The sequence below is a fragment of the Silurus meridionalis genome, chromosome 5, assembly GCF_014805685.1.
Source record: "Silurus meridionalis isolate SWU-2019-XX chromosome 5, ASM1480568v1, whole genome shotgun sequence".
Taxonomy (NCBI): domain Eukaryota; kingdom Metazoa; phylum Chordata; class Actinopteri; order Siluriformes; family Siluridae; genus Silurus; species Silurus meridionalis.
Window position 1 is genome coordinate 27,566,769 of NC_060888.1, and position 15,000 is coordinate 27,581,768.

The window sequence follows — 15,000 nt, forward strand, 5'->3', positions numbered from 1 at the left end:
CATTTCTCTCTCAGCTATGTGGCCTGGTCTGTGATTGTTACTCTATGCTAGTTGAGAGCGAGAGAGAGAGAGAGAGAGAGAGAGAGAGAGAGAGAGAGAGAGAGAGAGAGAGAGAGAGAGAGAGAGGTGGGGGGGCATATAGTGCCCTAATGAGATATAAATGAGATATAAATATATAGAGAGACAGACCAATAAATGAAGACCAAATGAGAGACAGATAAAGAGAGGGGAGAGAGAGAGAGAGAGAGAGAGAGAGAGAGAGAGGTGGGGGCATATAGTGCCCTAATGAGATATAAATGAGATATAAATATAGAGAGACAGACCAATAAATGAAGACCAAATGAGAGACAGATAAAGAGAGAGAGAGAGAGAGAGAGAGAGAGAGAGCAGATGAACAGTCCTGTGATGATGATGAAGATGGTGATGATGATAATTATGATGATGCTGTTGATAAAGGTGATGGTGATTGTGATTGTAATGATGCTGTTGAAGATGACGTTGGTGTGATATGGTGGTGATGGAGATGATGGTAAGGATTATAATAATGCTGTTGTTGAAGATGATGATGATGATGATGATGATGAAGGGTTATAGTGATTATAATAATAATGATGATGGTGATGCTGTTGATGGTGATGATGATATTGAAGATGATTGTGGTGGTGATGATGGTGATGATAATGATGGTGTTGTTGAAGATGATGATGATGGTGATGATAATGATGGTGTTGTTGAAGATGATGATGATGATGGTGATGATAATAATGGTGTTGTTGAAGATGATGATGATGATGATGATGGTAATGATGGTGATCATCAGAATCAGAATACTTTATTGATCCCATCGGGAAATTGTTTTAATGATGATGATGATGAAGATTGTGTTATATATTACAGATGTGAGCTGCGTGCTTCAGTACAGAGGAGCGAGCAGGTGAGTGGATCCACTGACATTGAGGCTTAATGGATATATTGAGATGCTTCAGGAAAAGATGTGTGACCTTTACACTGACCTGACCTTCAGAACAATCACCATCTAGAGTTCATTGCATTCTTTCTTCTTCTTTTCATCTTCAGATCGGTGTGCGGAGTTGCGAGCGTTCAGCCGGTGGTGAACCTTCTTGCCCCGGTTCCCCAACCTTCTCCTGCACACCTGCCCCCTCCACCCATCCTGCCCCTTCACTCGAGCCTCGCTGTACCTGCTGCAGGAGAGACCACCTCACCTCCACAGCAAACGTCCCAACACCAACAACAACACCAGCCACACACACCCGGCCCGGAGCAGAACGGCATCCTGGACTGGCTGCGGAAGCTCCGCCTCCACAAGTACTACCCCGTCTTCAAACAGCTCACCATGGAAGAGGTGAAGCTTCTGTAGTGCTTCATAAGTCGTAAACATCTGTCTCTGAGTCTGAAACAGAAATCAACTTTATATCCCTAATAATGCTGAACTTCGTTTCCCACAGTTCCTCGCTCTGACAGAAGAGGACCTGAATAAGTACGATCTCACTCAGGGAGCCAAGAAGAAGCTGAAGACCCAGCTGGAGCTGCAGAAGTGAGTCTCTCACACACACACACACACACACACACACACGTAAAGAGAAACTCAGGGCGGTTTTGGTCTGTGGAATTCGGAATTCTTCTCCTTCACTGGTGGGTTTGGATTTCTGGTTCCTGACGTTGTTCCTTGAGAACATCGGTGTTTGATTCACCCTGTGTATATTTTCCACTTGATTCCATGGAACCGACTCACCTACCAAAATCGATGCTGATCGTTTTCCAGATGAACAAATACATTTAGTAAAATTGTACTTGAAATCTTAAACTTATAAACATTGAGATCGGATCAGAAGGAAGTTGATGATTCTCTAAAAATGCGGTTCAGATGAACGTTCACTGATGAACGTGTTTGAGATGAACACTGTGACTCAGTAGACTTTGGGCCTAACGTCCTGTCTAACATCCAATCTAAAATCCTGTCTAATACCTAGTCTAACATCCAGTCTAACATCCAATCTAACATCCAATCTAACATCCAATCTAACATCCAATCTAACATCCAATCTAACAGCCAATCTAACATCCAGTCTAACGTCCTGTCTAACATCCAATCTAACATCCAATGTAACATCCTCTCTAACATACAGTCTTACATCCAACCCAACAATAAATCTAACATCCAGTCTTACACCCAACACAACATCCAATCCAGCATCCAGTCTTACACCCAACACAACATCCAATCCAGCATCCAGTCTTACACCCAACACAACATCCAATCCAGCATCCAGTCTTACACCCAACACAACATCCAATCCAGCATCCAGTCTTACACCCAACACAACATCCAATCTAACATTAACATCCAAAATAATATCCAGTCTAATATCCAATCTAACATTAAAGCTAACATCCAGTCTAACATCTTGTCTAATGTCTAATCTAACATCCTCTCTAACATCTGGTCTAACATCCAATCTAAAATCCTCTATTACATCCCCTCTAACGTATAATTTAACATCCAATATAAGATCCAATCATCCTCTCTAACATCCTCCATAACAAGATAGATCTCTAGAGAGGATCTCCAATATCCAATCTAACATCCAATCTAACATCCAGTCTAACATCCAACCCAACATTAAATCTAACATCCAGTTTAACATCCAACCCAACATCCAATCTAACATCCAGTTTACAATCCAACCCAACATCTAATCTAACATCCAGTCTTATATCCAATCTAACATTAAAGCTAACATCCAGTATAACGTCCAAACTAACATTCAACTTAACATCCAACTAAGATCCTCTCTTACATCCACTCTAATGTTCAATTTAACATCCAATCTAAGATCCAAACCTCCTCTCTAACATCCTCCATAACAGGAGAGATCTCTAGAGATGATCTCTAACATCCAGTCTAACATCCAATCTAACGTCCAATCTAACATGCTCTCTAACATCCAATCTAATGTCCGACCCAACATCTTGTTTAATGTTCAATCTAACATCCAAACTAACATCCAACCTAACATCCAATCTAAAATTCTGTCAAATTAATTCCAACATCCGTCTCAAAATCCTGTGAAAGATCCAACACATCCGATCCACTATCAGATCTACCATCCAACCCAACATCCAACATAAAATCCCATGTAACATCCAACCCAGCATCCGGTCTAACATTCTGGGCTGATGGTTGATCAGTTCTTGCACATCCAGGTTGTTCAGAAGAACCACAAAGTTTAATATTAAGATGGCAAGAAACTATAAATGAGGTGAAATTTAAATATTTTACATTTTGAACAAAAAGTATATTTTAAACAGAGTAATTTAATTAGATTTTCATTTTCAAAACAAAAGAAAAACAACGAAGAGTTTGTAAACAGACCACTGGAGTGGCGCTGTTCCCTCCATCCGGTTCCCTCCATCCGGTTCTGCTCTGAGACTGCAGGATACAGTGCGCACACTGGCATCTAGCGGTCAGTGTTGGAAGTGCATCACAAACATCACTTTTCAATTCGTTTTATTATTATTACAGTAAACACCTGTTTATCGCGGTTTTTATGTTGCAAAACCGCCCGCGATTAACGAAAAACCGCGATAAACGGACGCAAAAATGGCATTTTTATGTATACACTACTGTATTAACATTTTACTTTATTTTATAATGAATAATTCTATTTTTATTAATAAAATTAAGGCTTTCAAAATGCAAATTCGTCTAATTTTTTAAATGCGCGATTAATGCAGGACACATTTCTGTTTGACCATTGTTATGAAAATATAAATAAATATTAAAGTGGCGAATTTAAAACCTGCAGCGCAACATACGTTTATTAATGACGTCCTTTTTTTTACTCAGGTCTACTTTTATTTGTATAAACTCGTAATAACAACAAAACGCTGTGTTTTTGTAAAATAAACAAAACAGACAGGGGGCGCTCTCTGCCGCCTCTGTCATCTCTCTTCACAGACACATACCGTATTTTCCGGACTATAAGCCACTACTTTTTTCCCACGCTTTGAACTCCGTGGCTTAAACAACAAAGCGGCTAATTTATGGATCTTTCCAAAATTTTTCCGGGGTTTTTCCTGGTTTCATAAACTTCAAGACAAAAACCTGTACCCCATAACATTAGACCAATGAAATTGCGAGACGGGTTCAGGTGAACCAATGAAACTCTTTATATTAAATCAGATGCGCTCCCACTGAATCGGACCGCACCACATCATAAATATGGATGAGTTTCCTCTGATGTTTGATCTGCCGCTCACTCGGACTGTCTACAGGAAATGTGAATCATTCGTCACGCTGAAAACAACCGGGCATGAAAACACACTTCACCTGTGTTCTGAGCTGCACGGCATCGGGAGAAAAGATTCACCGATGGTGATTTTTAAACGCACGACGATGCCAAAAGAAAAACTCCAGAGAGAAATAGTTGTGAAAGGAAGGAGGAAGACAGTGAACAATGACTTTCTTGGTAGGCTGCTGTTTAGATACAAGCCGTGTAACAGACACTGTCTTTCATTAAAGCCTGTGTAAAGTTCATTAGTTTCAGTGTAGACAGTGCGGCTTATAGACAGGTGCGGCTTATTTATGTTCAAAATAAAAATCTTTGTACAATTCAGTGGGTGCGGCTTATATTTGATTGCGCTTAATAGTCCGGAAATTACGGTAAATAAAACATCCAGAATCTCAGTGAATATTTGCCTCACAGACTTAATAAATATATGAATAGAAAACTTTAATGTCTACTTTTAACAAATATTCTCTGATATTTATTTCGTATGAAAGTTAGAAGAGGTTTAGTTTCTCCGGTGTCACATCAGTAACCATCCGTGTGGAAACAGAAAAAGTTCCATTTGGTGTCCTCATAATTTACGTAATTTAAAACACCATAATTACTTTCAAACATTCACAAGAATATTTCGTCTTTGTGCTCTATGTTGAGTTCGGTTTCATGAATAATAAACATACATTTGCATAAAGCATGAATATTTGTCCTTGTTGATTAGAGTAAAAAAAACCTGAAACGTATTGATTCAAGGTAGATTTAGAACAGATACAAATGTGCGATTTAGTTGCGATTAAATATTTTAATCGATTTACAGCCCTAATATTAACATAATGTGGTTCAGTTCCAGTGTGACACTAAAACGGGTAGAAATAATCACTTCTTTTTACTGAGGAACATGTCAGATCACAAAGTTCTTTACTTTCACTTGAGTGAAAAAGTGCAGTCAGAACTTCAACTTTTACCAGAGTCTTCTAAAACCTCTGATCCTGCATCATCTCATCTTGAATCGTCTTGTATTGCTCGGCTTCGTATTCTCTCATCTCTCATTGTATCCTTCTCGTCTCATTTCATCTCATTCATCATCTTGCATTGTTGCATTTTACGATTTCTAGTATTGTCTCGTGTCTTCTAAAATCATATCACATTGTCTTGTACTGTACACTCGTATCTTCTCATTTCGTGAGTTACTTTGACTTTTCAGGGAGAAGCTGGAGAAGAGATACACAATCTCTCAGTTTCCTGTGTCCTGTGGTGGAGTAGCACGAGTCACACCTTCCACTTACAACAGCCCTCTAACACACACACACACCAGCAGCAGCAGTAACACAGGTACACACACACACACACACACACACACACACACACACACACACACACACACACACATTAATACTGACAGGCAAAACAAAGTCATGTAATCTTACACTAGTTATTCTAAATAGTGTTTGGTAGATAGTAAATAGTGTCATCACCGTTGTGTGTGTGTGTGTGTGTGTGTGTGTGTGTGTGTGTGTGTGTGTTCAGAGCTGCGTGTGCAGGTGGAGGCCGGTTCTTTGTCCTCTCTCAGGGACAGCAGCTCATCATCAGGTTACTCCAGTTCTCCATCCAGTCCCATGACTCCACTGAAAGAGACTCACAGACGTATGATAATCACACTCACTCACACACACACACACACACACACACACACACACACACACATTTTTTCTGTACAGCATCTTTCCCACACACACACACCTAGAAGGACTTCTACTTATTATAGTTCCTAATATAAATGTGTGTGTGTGTGTGTGTGTGTGTGTAGGTGGTGAGGTGGACTGTGTGGAGAAAGAGCGTGTGTGTTTTCTGCTCAGCACTGCCAGTTCCGGTCCGAATCGGCCCACAGCTCAGGTTCTCCCAGTGCAGAACGATCCCTCCGTGTGTCTGTCCCACTCGAGCGTGACGATTCCCTCCATCCCTCTGCTCCCCCCGGGGAGAGGGTTGGGGTCGGCACCCGTAAGCCCCGCCCACCCCTGCTCTGCACTGCCATGGGTGTGGAAACTCCGCCCCTGGGGCAAAAGGAAGCGGAATCCTGTGTGGCGCAGACGGCAACCACGACCGGGCTCCATCACATCTCGCCCTCGACGCTCCACTTCCAGGTTTCATCCGCACCCAGCCACGCCCGACTGGCTCAGTACGTAAACCCCGCCCCTTCCTCGTCCTCCACGTCCTCTTTCTCCTCCTCCACGTCTTCCTTCTCCAAACCCACTTTCTCGCCCGTCAGCGCCGTTCCCATGGCGGCCGTTTCCGGAAACACCTACAGCGCCAACAGCGCGTCCATCGTAGCCCCACCCACTTCCGGCCCCATCGCTTCCGGAACGGCATGCTACGGCTCCGCCCAGTCCAACGGTACGACGGCGTGCGTGTGCAGCTCGTGCGGCTGCAGCGGAAAATGCGGCTCGTTCTACTTTCCGCACCCGTTCTCAGGGACGTCCCTGTTCACCTTCGGGCCGCTCCTTCACTTCAGCCCACTGCTCACAGGAAGTGGCTCCGCCTCCCCCTTTACGTACCCCGTTGTTGCACCGCCCCTGTACAACAGCACCCTGTCGCACGACTCGCAGCAGAACCTCGTCCTTCCCCCGATGCAGGGATTTCTAGGAGGCGGGGCTAACATGTACCAGACCTACGGCATGATGGGAAATGGGGGCGGGGCAAAAAAAGACAGGGAATGTTTCCTGCTACAATTGCGGACTAAACGGCCATCGAGCGCACGACTGCAAACAGCCGCCCATGGATTCGGCTCAGCAAGGTGATGAAAATATTTTAAATATTTAATATTTTAAATATTTAATATTTTAAATATTTAAATTAATGCTTAATGATGTGAAAAGTGTTCATTTTAGTTTTTTTTATTTATAATATGATTTTATTTTTTAATAGGTATGTTTCGCCTTAAATATTCTCCTCAGTCAGACAGCCAGGACTCCGGCGACTAGAGTGTGTGTGTGTGTGTGTGTGTGTGTGTGTGTGTGTGTGTGTGTGTGTTGAATTTCAAGCACTCTGTTCTCCGATGTTTTGGAACACCAAGAACTTTTTGAGACTCTCACACGGACTTTCGGACGAGCCGGACACTCGGAGGAATGTTTTGGTTTGTTTGTTTGTTTTTGTACTTTGCGCTTTTCTCGTCGCTTTTTGGAACCTTTTGTTCTTTTGTCAAACTTTTATATATATATATATATTTTTTAATAACGAGACTTTTTTTGGTGCCGCGTCTGTTTACGATTACGTTTTTGAAATAGTTTTTTAATCACTTCAATTCTTTTTTTTTCTGTATTTGACTTTTTTTTTGCGCAGCTGAAAACCTACAGTGTTTACCGTCGTACTATTTAAAGCCACGCCTCTTTCGAATAAATAAATATGTAAATGTACCTTGTTTTTGTTTCAGATATTACTTTCTGTGATATTTGACATCCCAGTGAGGAAAAAACCAGCAAAGTATTAAAAACCAAAACATAACAAAAACGTCTGTACTGAACGTTTGTGCTAAAACTTGCGAGCGATAATCGCAATGTTTATTTTTTTATTATTTTATTTTTAACAATTTTAAACTCAAGATGTACATATGCATGATTTTTTATATCTTTTTTTTTTCTTGAACGAATCTAAGATTCACGAACCTACACAATTAGCACTTTAGCTAAATCTGGCGAGTTCTACATTAGCGACGGTTCTGCGTTAAAATGTCAAGTTTCTTTTATTTTAATTTAGTTCATGTAAAAAAAATTTTACATATTTCCAAAAGTTTGTGGACACCTGAGCATAAGTTTGCTATGTGCTTCATTTTGAACATCTCATTCCACGTTTATCCTCCGTGTGCTGTTATAAGAAGCTTCCACTAGATTTTGTGGAGATTCATTCAGCTACAAGAGGTGATAGTAAAGTCAGGTACTGATGTAGAAGGTGAGAAGGCCTTCAGCGTTCACATGTTTGGGTCTCCTAGTTCAAGTGATTGGGAAAATTTCATTTCTCCAACATCCAAAGCCGTCCCACAAATTTTGTGTAACAGTTTGGAGAAGAATCACACATGGCTGGAAATGTCCGGTGCTCCAATACTTCTGGTACACAATGTTGCTAAATTAGTTAAAGGGAAAATGTCAGTGAAAAAATGTTTGATTGTTTCATTCAGATCAGAGTTGCCTACATTCCTGTAGCAGGTTCGAAGCCTTTCCTAAACCGGCTAATGAGATTTTGAAATTGCTTCAAGCTAATGTAGCTAAAGATGGAAAATTATATCAAAATTTATCAAAAAATATCACAAAAATTACTTAGGAAATTATTTACATTTCTCAAATGATGAATCTGCAGCTTGTTACAGCTGACTCAGGGAGGATTTTGCTGAATTTCCCAAGATAGTTTATTGAAGATTATTGGAATATTTTAGCATAAATTCTTCTACAATTCCTTAGTTCATTTACTGAGGTATTTGTAATCAAATTTCTCAGGAAATTTCCACAGCTAATGTGTGTTACTGAAGAATATTGCTAATTTAGCAAATATTTAGTTTCAGTATTGCTGTAGCTAATTTTTTAAATATCTTCTTTAAAATTGTAATTTCGCAAGGAATTCTTCCACTTTTTCTGATATTTTAGAGCAGAAATTTCGGATTTTGAGACCTAATTTAGCATGGATTCTGCTCAATTCACTTGGCTGCTTTAGTGATTTAGCAAAAAAATAAGTGGCTAAGTTAGCATGAATTCTTCTACATTTTTCTAGCTTATTTACCTCAAATCTTTGCTTTATTTTTCTGCTGTATACTGTAGTAACGTGAGCTCTAATTTATTAATTTAGCAACTTATTTGTGATCAAATCACTCTTCTGATTTAACGGTTTCAACAAAGTTTTTGTTAGCTGATGTAGCTACATTTTGTTCGAATTCTGCTAATTTGGTGGCTATCAATTAAATTTGCCTGTTGTTTTTATTGCTAGTATTGCGAGGCATGTTTGTAAATATTTTATAGCTAATTTCTCAAGCTTCAGGACATTTTCATTTGTAAATTACCTAAATTTTTTCCATAAATTTAGTAATGAGTATCGGCTGATTTCGTTACATCTTGTTAAATAATTTGCAAGGAATTCTTCCTCCTTTTCTTTTAGTTTTTTTGCAAAAAATTGTAAAATTGCTAGATTTTCACAGCTAAATTCGCTCCCTTTTTATCGCTAGTATAGTGAGGGAAATTGGAGAATTTCTGTAAATCATTTTTCAAGGATTTTCATAACAATTTCTTCTGATAATGTAGAAAAAAAACCTGCAACAATTTCCATACATAATTCAGTGAAGTAACTGATCAGTTCCCTTTGGCTAATGTAGTAACAAATCTAGCAAATTTTCAAGCTAGTTTTCTTTAGCTAATAAAACCTTCACTTTATTTCCTGAGATATTGTGGTTCTCAAAGTGCTTCAGTTCCAGAGATAATTTAGAAACGGTTGCTTTGCTAATTGAACTCAGGTTTCGGTAAAAAGTTTCCTCAGATATTCAGCGGCAAAATTTAATGAACTTCTTCCTCCAAAAACATTTGATAATTGAGTTTAAAAATCTAAAATTTGAATGAAATTCGTTTGTTCGTTTGATTTTTTTTATTTATTCCTGCTAAATGAACTTCCTGGTTTTTGGAATAGGAAATACCATTTCAGCTCAAATCCTCATTTAATTTTCGTTTAGTCAGCAAATTTTCTGCACGTCGGCATGATTGCGGTTCTTTTCGTCTGCCTTTTTTTAAAAACAATTTTCTATTTAAATGTTTTTGCTAATTCAGAAGAATGTTTGTATTCAGAGTTATTTTCTATACCAAATTCTCACATTTTCACAATTAAACTTGTTTTCAGATTTAATTCAGTGTGTGTTTATTGCTGAGTAAAAACAAAAAATCTGTATAAACCGAACGCTAGTGTGCTAACTTTCAAAAAAAAAAAAAAAAAACTTTTTACATTCATTTTACAAAAATCTCTCTATCTGGACTTCATCACACCTTAAAGATCTTTCAAAGAAATATTTATTCATTTGTTTACTCAGTTCCATACACAGAAGTGTAGCGTATGAACATTCTTTTTACAAGGAAAACATTTTTTAAATAAAAACTTCAGGCTAAACGCAGGATAAAAGGCATCTACAGAGTTCTTTGTCGTATGGTGATGTATACACAGCAAAGTACACACACACACACACACACACACACACACACAGCGTAAATAAAGCTCTAATAAAACTCTAAAAAGAAGCGTGCGACGGAAGAAAAGCCACGACGTCGGCCGGATTCCAAACACCAACCGCAGATTTCTTTCTTTTACTTTTTCTTCGTTAAACGATTTACGATTGTTTGTTTTTCAAATACAAAACACTCTGAACTACAATCATATGCGGTATTATAGCTTGGCATTTTTATTTCTGTATTATTATTTTTTTTTATCTGAGCCACTGAGGAAAATAAAGAGATGGCGTGAAGGAGAAACAAAAAAACAAAAAAAAGGCTGATTTTGGGCTACCGGTCGATTTTCTTTTTATCGCAATATTTCACACGTCGTATTTCTGAGAGAGATTTTACAGCGCGGATCACGTGGAGCTCGTCTCAATGCTAAATTCAAGTATTGTTAATCAATTAAATACAAAAAAATAACTAGGGATCCGACTCAATTAAATGCGATAGTTACATTTACAACGAAAAGTGAAGATAAGATGGTAACGATGTTCACGATACTCAAAGAATTAAGTATCCGTATTACGATAATATTTTATCGTACCATTTACGCTTGAACACCCGGCAACTAACTTTTTAACGAAATTTCAAACTGTTTATAAAACTTCAGGTCTGTACGAACTAAAATTTATAGCTACGATTTTTCCCCACAGGCTCCACCCCTAGCGATCAGCACCGCCCACTTTGCTCCACCCATTAAAGCGCTACAATAACATTTTTTGTAACTATTGAGGACGGTGCGTAACTGTGCCACGTTCGCAAAGACAAAAAAACGGCGCGTAACGCGACATCCGAGGACTCGTTACGGATTTGTGTTTGGTTACGCTACGAAACTTTGACTGCAAATTGTTTAGGCAAAAAAAATAAAAAATCGTTCTGCGTTTTATAATAACAGCGACTGTCGCGCTGTGGAATCGCTCGTCCATAACCGTCACGTCTCGCTAGCTACGCGCTGATCTCGCGTAAAATATTGCGATTATACATAATGTGCTAGAAAGAGATATTTGGATTTGTGAAGAGGGAAAAATGTAAAAAGACGGATGGCTGTAGATGGATTTCGACTTCGGCCATCTTGTTGTACGTTTATATTAGCGTGCGACGATTTCTATATACGATCAAATTTGAACAATAAAAGAAAAGCAACTACATCAGACATGGACACACACACACGCTGTCTATGACAGAAGACAACGGGAAAAACACACGTTTGTGGCCTAGCCGTCGTTTCGAGGCTAATCGCTAGCTAAAGTGTGTTAAAAAAAAAACAAAGCAAAACAAAAACGATCCCTTTACATTTATAAGAGACAGATCTGGGATAAAAACAAATGATCCGAAATCAAACAGACAGGGAAATACGTGTCTCGGTCCTGCACCGCCGTATATCTGGTGTCTGCATGAAGAAGTGAGGAAAAAGAGGACGAAAGCGAGGGATCGTATCAGTGTCCGAAAACCCATGATAAGGAAGTTTATTGCGCTCCGAAAGTCTCCTGAGAGGCGTAGACCATGTAGAGGAAGCCGTCCTCGTCCCTCTCGCGCTCATACACCTCGGAAATGGCGGCCGAGACGGAGACCATGCTGTGGCCGTTCACCAGCAGGAAGAAGGCCTGGTTGGAGTTAAGCTGTAGGCGCCTCCTGGTGGACAAACACAGGAATGACACGGTGTGAAAAACAAGTCCGAGTTTTATTTCGAATCGCTGCCTGTGAAACAAAACACGTCCCACAACACGGCCTCGTGTTGGATTTTATTTTCTGTAATTATTTAAAGCTAAAAGTAACGTCTGACACTGTGACAATGAAATCGCTCGCAACATTTACCTCCGAGTTCACACTGTAAAAATTACACTAGCTTATTTACGTTTATTTTTACATGCGAAAAACAGGAGAGAGAGAGAGAGAGAGAGAGAGAGAGAAAGACGGAGAGAAAAAGACTTTGAGTTACAAGCAGACAGCCGGAAAAACAGACAAAAGACAGACGAAGAGAAAACCAACAGGTCAGCAGGCAGAGATAAATAGACCGGTAGACAGATGAAAAAACAGACAGACAGCATAAAGACAAAGACAGACAGATAAACAAACAAATAGACAGACAGACTAAAAGAACAGAAAGAATAAAAAGACAGCTATAGACAGAAAGATAGATCGATGCCTGTTTTTTCGTCTTTTGGAGCTCTAATCGATCTAAACTCTGACACCTGCTGGTCAGTTCTGGTTCTGCAGCAGTACCCGACTCTTCATCCTGCACTCTGAGATCAGACACCAGGCAGAACTTGTGCTGATCTTAAAACTCAGATTTATAAATATAAATATCGTTTGGCTAAGAATGTGATTCGTACAGAGCCAGGAAGTGGGTCAGGAACGTGAAAATAAAGAAATCAACGAATAAAAGTTTTTTTTTTATAAACTCACAGCAAAAAAAAGAAAAAAAAATGAGATGGTGTGTAATAATTCTGATGATTTGATTTTACCGGATGATCTTGATGAGTTCACTCATGTTCACGTGATCAGGAACCAAAAACTTTGTCTTGTCCAGAATGGGAAGCTGCTTCTCACCCTTGTACCTCTCGATGATGACCTGAAACAGGAAGAAGAGGACGTTTCTGGATGCTGTAGCATTAAATTTTCCCTTCACTTGAACCAAAATCCTGTTCCTGCCTGACAATGCCCCTGTGCACAACGCCAGCTCCATGAAGATCTGCTTTCCATGGATTGGAAGATGTGAAAGATCTCCTGCTATCGAGCTCCAACCCTATTAAGCATGAAGGTGAATACTGACTGCACCCCAGGAACCTTCTCACCTCCATCACTACCTGACTTTACTGACACCCATGTGGATAAATCAATCTCCATAAAATCCAGTGGAACATCTGCCCAGAAGAGTGGAGCTCATTCTAACAGCCTTATTTGGACGGGATTAACGAGTTTGCTTCCAAAGAGAGGAAACAGAAAAGGGACGACTTGTCAAACGTCACGGAAAGGAAACATCAGACTCGCAGACGGATGATGGATGAAGGTGGGGTTTTTTGTGGTCATGCAGCAGATGGGAAGCTGATGGTCACCTGATCCGGTTCCTCCGCCGGATAATGATTATACAGTTTCCTTACCCCACACACACACACACACACACACACACACACACACGACTCCTCACACACTCGCTGGTTCTGATGGAGAAGATTAAAGTGACGATGCTCTCAGCTGGAGAACCATAAGGAGATCCCGAATACATCACAACATCTTCCTCAAAGATTCACATGAAGAAAAAATCAGACCAGGTTACGGTTCCTCTAAAAAAAAAAAAAAGAGACACGTACCGGGATTTTGTTAGGATGCTGCTCGCGGATCTGCCTCACGTCGTCCACACGCTGTTCTGCAGAAACACCACAAACACAAGCGTTAACGACACGGGAATCTCAATTCTGATTGGTCAGAAGGTTCGTAAGGACACATGTGTCTAATATTCAGGGAAGGAGTCTCCAGTGCAAGCGGAGATCATCACACGCCGGTTCATACGATCAGCACAAGCAGATAGTTTTACACCAGGAAAGTAGCTGAGATTCATTTATTCAGAAAAATTCAAATAAAATCTAAAATAAACAACGGAAAATATAAATATGTAATTTAGTATGTAAATGAGGTCATAAGATTTTCCCCCCTTGAAAATATGTTGCTTATTGTATTGAAAATGTCTGTAAACTAAAAATGTTGGTTTCTATATTTATTTTAAAATTTTCAATTAAAAAGCAATTAATAACCGAATATAAAAAACCGGATGTTTTGAATATGCTAATTAATTGCATTATATATTCATCGTTTGTTCTTTTTTCATTATGTATAATCTATAAACACTTTAATGTGTGAGAATCTCAATTCGATTTTAATAGTTAAAATAATAATTAATAAATAAATAATTCATGGGAAGAAAAAAAAACAAGACGGCGCACTTGACCGCAGAGCGTCTTGTTTTTGTCACGGCAGTGGCTGTGTTCCAAACCGCGCACTTCCGCACTAAAACACACAGCTGTGACGTCACCCGCAACCGTACGCCCTTTCCCACAGCTTTACCAAAATGGCGTCTTTCGAGGCAGCCTATGTAGTGCGCTGGGAAGCCATTTGAGACGTAGCCTTCGTAGCTAGCACAATAGGCCACAGGGGTCAATAAACGAGGCCCGAGAGCGTTTTATTGTTCGCACACAGCTGAAAAGTCTCAGGAAAGACAGACGAATCTCGCGGATGTCTGAGAATTTTTATTGGAAAACATGGCAAGCAGAAATGAGTGTTTATTTTCAGTCTTTTCGGGACTTTGTGTTGTTCTTTGAACGCCCCATCCCCCAATTCTGCAGTGCTGCCTTTGTGGTCCGGAGATGAGCTTGTTTTCTGCGACATTTCAGTGTTTATATTGAAAGATTATCAGTATATTATATAATATATGAGGTGATTTATGGTTATAAATAAATCCAATAAAC

At 39.6% G+C, this 15,000-nt stretch overlaps 2 protein-coding genes across 2 annotated transcripts in view; one reads left to right on the forward strand and one right to left on the reverse strand.

The window, feature by feature from the left end:
- zcchc14 (zinc finger, CCHC domain containing 14) overlaps window positions 1-7,714 on the forward strand; it is a 20,813-nt gene extending 13,099 nt beyond the window's left edge. The window contains 9 exon segments of the mRNA XM_046849118.1: window positions 898-934; window positions 1,078-1,363; window positions 1,467-1,555; window positions 5,509-5,636; window positions 5,832-5,948; window positions 6,112-6,353; window positions 6,356-6,994; window positions 6,996-7,095; window positions 7,227-7,714. Of these exon segments, the coding sequence (XP_046705074.1) occupies window positions 898-934; window positions 1,078-1,363; window positions 1,467-1,555; window positions 5,509-5,636; window positions 5,832-5,948; window positions 6,112-6,353; window positions 6,356-6,994; window positions 6,996-7,095; window positions 7,227-7,282 (1,694 nt within the window). The 3' untranslated portion in view covers window positions 7,283-7,714.
- Window positions 7,715-10,318: 2,604 nt separating this feature from the next.
- The window catches only part of map1lc3b (microtubule-associated protein 1 light chain 3 beta), a 5,127-nt gene continuing 445 nt past the window's right edge, over window positions 10,319-15,000 (reverse strand). Inside the window, exons 2-4 of the mRNA XM_046849117.1 lie at window positions 13,849-13,904; window positions 13,003-13,109; window positions 10,319-12,169 (exon numbers count right to left, since the gene is read on the reverse strand). Coding sequence (XP_046705073.1) covers window positions 12,004-12,169; window positions 13,003-13,109; window positions 13,849-13,904 — 329 coding nt within the window. The 3' untranslated portion in view covers window positions 10,319-12,003. The remainder of the gene's footprint in view (window positions 12,170-13,002; window positions 13,110-13,848; window positions 13,905-15,000) is intronic.